Source organism: Polyergus mexicanus, unplaced genomic scaffold (assembly GCF_030449975.1).
Source record: "Polyergus mexicanus isolate NDT 795.1 unplaced genomic scaffold, iyPolMexi1.0 SCAF_26, whole genome shotgun sequence".
Lineage (NCBI taxonomy): Eukaryota > Metazoa > Arthropoda > Insecta > Hymenoptera > Formicidae > Polyergus > Polyergus mexicanus.
This window is the reverse complement of record NW_027223346.1, coordinates 2,694,714-2,699,988: the sequence shown is the minus strand read 5'-3', so window position 1 is coordinate 2,699,988 and position 5,275 is coordinate 2,694,714. Positions and strand designations below refer to the sequence as shown.

Here is a 5,275-nt window from a genome sequence, read left to right as displayed (position 1 = left end):
AAGCAGTGGTATCAACGCAGAGTACTACGGACGGTTCACGAACGGCTACGAACGGTTGAAGGACGGTCGAACGGTTCAGGAACGGTTGTCGGACGGTTATCTAAAGGCTCAGGAACGGTTCAGGAACGGCTGCGAACGAATTAGGAACGGCTACCGAACGGGTCAGGAACGGCTACGAACGGCTATCGAACGGCGACGAATGACGGATGACAAAGAACCACTATTGAAAGACGACGACCGGGAATAAACGGTTATTGAGTGGTTAAAAGTTAGAGATATAAATTATAATGTAATTTCTTTACACGTATTATTACGCACCGACTAGCCGCACCGCTAAAAACATGACATCGTTAAAATCCAACTGACGTAAAAATATCGAGAAGCTACGACTCGTCGAGGAACTGCATGCTTCGGCGAGAAGAAATTTTCCCCGAAGACGCGTCGTAGTGCGGGGTTACGATGACCTGTGGCAAGCCGACATCGTCGAGATGCGTCCGTACTCTCGTTTCAACAGAGGGTACCACTACATACTCACCGTCATCGATGTGTTGAGCAAGTACGCGTGGGCCGTACCGCTCAAGAATAAAGGTGGAAGCGAGACGGCTGACGCTATCGCAGAGATAATTCGAAATAGCGAGAGGCGCCCGAAAAATATGCAAACCGATATGGGGAAGGAATTTTACAACGCCAACGTGCAACGTCTCGTGAAGAAACACGACATCAATCATTATTCCACGTATTCGGTGTTGAAGGCATCGGTCGTCGAACGATTCAATCGTACGTTAAAGAACGATATGTGGAAGATGTTTACGCTCAACGGAACTTACAAGTGGGTCGACGCGTTGCCGCGACTCGTATCGGATTACAACACGCGCAAGCATCGAACGATCGGTATGCGACCCGCCGACGTTACCCCCGCGATCGCCGAAAGACTCTTGGATACTGTGTACAGCGCGATAAAGATCGCGGGTCCGGCAAAGTTCAAAGTAGGTGACCCGGTACGCTTTAGCAAGTACAAGACGATCTTCGAGAAGGGTTACACGCCAAACTGGACCACCGAAGTGTTTAAGATCGTTAAAGTGCAACGTACTAATCCCGTAACTTATCTACTCGAGGACTATCGCAAAAAATCTGTCGCTGGAGCGTTCTACGAGTACGAGTTGCGTCGCGCGACTTATCCGGACGTGTATCTCGTGGAGAAAGTACTGCGCAGGAGAGGTGACGAGGTTTACGTCAAATGGTTGGGATTCGATGGATCGCACAACTCTTGGATACACAAGGACAATGTGGTTTAATTCGTACAAACTGTATTTTATTTTTAACATATAAAGAATATGAAATACATATAAATTATCTGAAATATAAAAAATATATGTAAGATGTATACAGCATATAAAATATGAAATATAAAAAAGAAAAAAGAAAGATAGGAATATATATATATTTCTTTTGTTTTCCTTATACATACATACATACATACATACATACATACATACATTACATACATACATACATACATATATACATTACATACATATACATACATTACATTACATTACATTACATTACATTACATTACATTACATTACATTACATTACCTTATAAGAGTATCCGGTAATGTCCCCACGGTAGGGTGCCGGTCGAATCAGGTACGATATATCGCTTGTCGTCGTACGGACTTAGAGCGATTTTTGTCTCGCTGATTGTGTACACTTCGTGCAATTTTGATCTTATGCAGGATTGTTGTCGAGTCATTTCAATGTCATCGCGCAGACACCGTGTGTAATCGTCGAACGTTATCGTTCTCGCTACGACGTTACGCTTGACACCTTTAACCTTTTTTGTATCCTTTTTACTATTTACTCGCAACGCGTACATTTTTGCTCTAAGCCCGACGAATTCAGTCATGATCGCACCGTTATTCTCGTCCTTCATCAAACCCGGCACTTTCTTGTTTTCGAGCGGTATACCGTACGCGTTGTTAGCCGGATAATCGCTCGTGTCGAATCTAGCGATATCGCGTTTCATATTCTCGTACACATCCTCGCACTCGATGTGATAAATCAAACTGTCTGTATCGGTGTACATTATTTTACAATTTTTGCGATATAACGGTAATATGTACTCGTGGTGAAATTCGTATAAACACACTTTCGATATATCGAGTATACACATACCGACATAGATCGGTTTATTGAATTTCACCTCGAGGTTGCGCAGTTCAACGGCGACCAAATTTTCCGAAAAGACGCTTCTGCTATGAAAATTTGGTTTCGCGATCATCGCCTCCGCGTCGTATCGCCCGTCCCACTTTGTTAATAATTTTACATCGACGTGATTGCGCACGTTTTCCATAGTTTTTCCGAATACCGCGTTGTTCATTAACTTGTATAAATTTTTCTCGAAATCGTTTGTCGCGCGCGTTCTAAACCGGGTGTTGAGTTCGATGTAATCGCGGAGCCATGCGGATTGAGCGAATTGCAATACGCGATGTATCTTTGCGATGCGAAGGCCGTGACGCGTGCATTGCTGCAGGTTGTTATAGTGTATGACGTAACGCTTCTTATCGTATAAAGTCGCGAGGAGCTTATCCTGCCGCTTGCCGGGCGGCTTATCGCGCGTTGGACAGAACGGTAGATCAACGTGCGCGTCGTGAAGATGTTGCGGATACTCCAGATCGACCTCGAGAATATAACCTGTGGTTGAATCCGAAGTGATCGCGCTAACGTCAAAGTCAGAGATGTCATCGACCCATCGAAAATCGGCATAGGGCAACGGTTGACACATTGCCCAACCGTACAAGTTGTTTACATCGAAATACATCATGTACGACAATGGTTTCGATGGGTCGTAAGACGGCATGTACTTGTTATTGGCTCGCGCGTATCTGCCGGAACATTGGCTCAGGCCACCGCGTATTCCCCGTTCGATAAACATAACCATATCGATATCGGTAAGTAATTCGAACGTAATATTCGTATGTTTTAGCATCGCATCCCACGTGTATCCGGGAAGAGTATAATAATACGCGGGGTCGAGCCCGTAACTCTCGATACATTTGTTGCGAAAATTTTCAAAAACGTCGGCCAATAACAAGACATCTGTTTTTAAATACAAGTCGCTGTATTCGCCTAGCGTTCGAACGGAGAACCGCTTCCAAACGTTTTCGGCGTGCGCGTAGTCGCTCTCGGATACGGTGTCACCGGTCAAGGAACTATAAAATGATTCGCGCGGTGGTAAGCACGTATCGTGCAACCTATCGACACAGTCAATATATTCGTATGGAAAGACACCTTTTCGCGTCAATAAATTGAACTCTTCGATCGATAAATTTTGAAATTTTGATTTTAAAATTTGAAGTTTATCGTTATTTAGAAACGATGTCAATTTTTCGAGACTAGTACTGAGAAATTTGTACGAATCGATGAACCGTAACTTTATATCGCTTCGGCAATCTGATTTTTCGGCGGTATCTTTAACGTGTTTCGTGAATGAAATATACTTTTCTTTCGTTATCGGTAGTACGTTGATCGAGCCTTCGAACGCGGTAGCTATTTCCTCGATGATAAAATGCGAATCGTAACCGGATAAATTGTGAAATACTATGGGAATGCAAAAAGAGTCTTTATAATTTAAATTGCAGTTTGAATGCGCGGGACCTCGATACCGCCCGGTAAGATGACAATGATCGCGTACGCGCGTGTCGTCTTGCGCGAACGGTTTTTCGCAAATATGACAGTGTGTCGCGCTGTGAAACTTTCCCGCTCATCTCGCGTTAAATTTATCATGGGGACATTTGTGGTTAAAATAATCTTTACGCGTTGCGCTAAATTTTTTAATTTTTCCACGAACCACGAAACGCAATCGGTACTACGGCGAGAATGATACGCGGATAACGATTCGTCGTACGAACAATGTACATAATAAGCTACGCTAAATACTTGATGATGCTGAAACGTGTACGTAGACGCCATCGGATCACCGTCGGTCTTCCTCAGCACGTACTCCAAGTCGGCGTATACGACGAAGGGAAGTCGCTCCTTTCTGTTGTAGTTGTTGAACGCGAGCCACTTGTCTTTATCGCTCGGTAATCGGATGGCGCACTCGTTCATTTCTCGGCAATCTACAATGTGCGACTGCAACTTATCGTCCGATCTAAAATAGTGTAAACATCTGTAAAAAAAGAAATAATTAATTTTTCTTTCGTATATTTTATATATTGCATTTTTATTAAATATACGTACCGATCGCAGATATATTGTCTGCGTTTGCTACAACTCAATTGCGAGCTCACGAGGCGAGATAAATTCTTGATCCACGCAAAATGTCCAACGTCTTGCGAATCTTGCATGTACAGCAAGTTGACGTGTCTGTCCTTCTTTTGTTCGCTCAGACGTATCGGGACAATGTTGTTTTCTTTCTCGATGCAGTATACATTTATCGAAATGTTGTTGTGAAGTTCAAATTTTTTAATTTGACTCAATGTCATCGGAAACTCAATGTTTTGGAGATTTAGCACTGTCGTATAATGTGGATACGAAGATTCCCGTTCCGCGTTTCTTTCAGCTGGATGTAGAGCGGCGACCACCGCTCACGCGAAACACGCATTGTCTTTGGATTGCACGTTTATTACCGCTCTCTTCATTGTTATTTCTCGCGGTAATTTAATATGACACCCCGCGCGCATTGGATTATATTTATTTATATTTACAGTTAAATCGAGAATTCGCGACAACGCCCACCCGCTGTCGCGTTCTTGAAATTCTTCGAGCGAGTCAAGCGTGGGCTCGACGACGCGTCGCTCGTACCACTCGTGTAAATCGGACGTACGAAAGAGTTCATAGTTTCTGGTATTTACACTTTTATTTGCGCTCTTATCACCCGACACGAATTCACCGTTGAACACAGTGTTCACTTTCACGTTATTATGTCTTTCCATAACTTTTTGCACATGTTCGAGCACGATGTCTTTGGCGTCCTCGAGAAATTGTCGCGGTTCGATATAATCTGCGTTAATCACCGCACCGGTCAGTATACGGTTTTCGAACGCGGTATCGATCTCTCGCCAAACGAGTCTTTCCGAGGTATTGTCACCACTGTAATCACCACCGCTGTGTATAAACCGTCTCTCTAATCGAGTCCTCGCACCCTCGAGTCGCGCGATTCTAACCACCAAAGATTGTCGAACTCCGATCGAGAGTCGCGGACGCTTGACACGACTGTGTTCTTCGAGCTGTTTGATAAATTCCTCGCATCGCTGCGCCCACGCGAAAT

The 5,275-nt window shown here is 44.0% G+C and overlaps 1 protein-coding gene across 1 annotated transcript; it reads right to left on the bottom strand.

Moving 5' to 3' along the window:
• Positions 1–1,600: 1,600 nt before the first annotated feature.
• On the bottom strand, positions 1,601–4,940 carry LOC138943460 (uncharacterized). The gene is given in 4 exon segments (XM_070314315.1): positions 1,601–2,009; positions 2,127–3,603; positions 3,915–4,156; positions 4,246–4,940. Coding segments are annotated over 4 exon segments (2,823 nt in total).
• Positions 4,941–5,275: the final 335 nt, after the last annotated feature.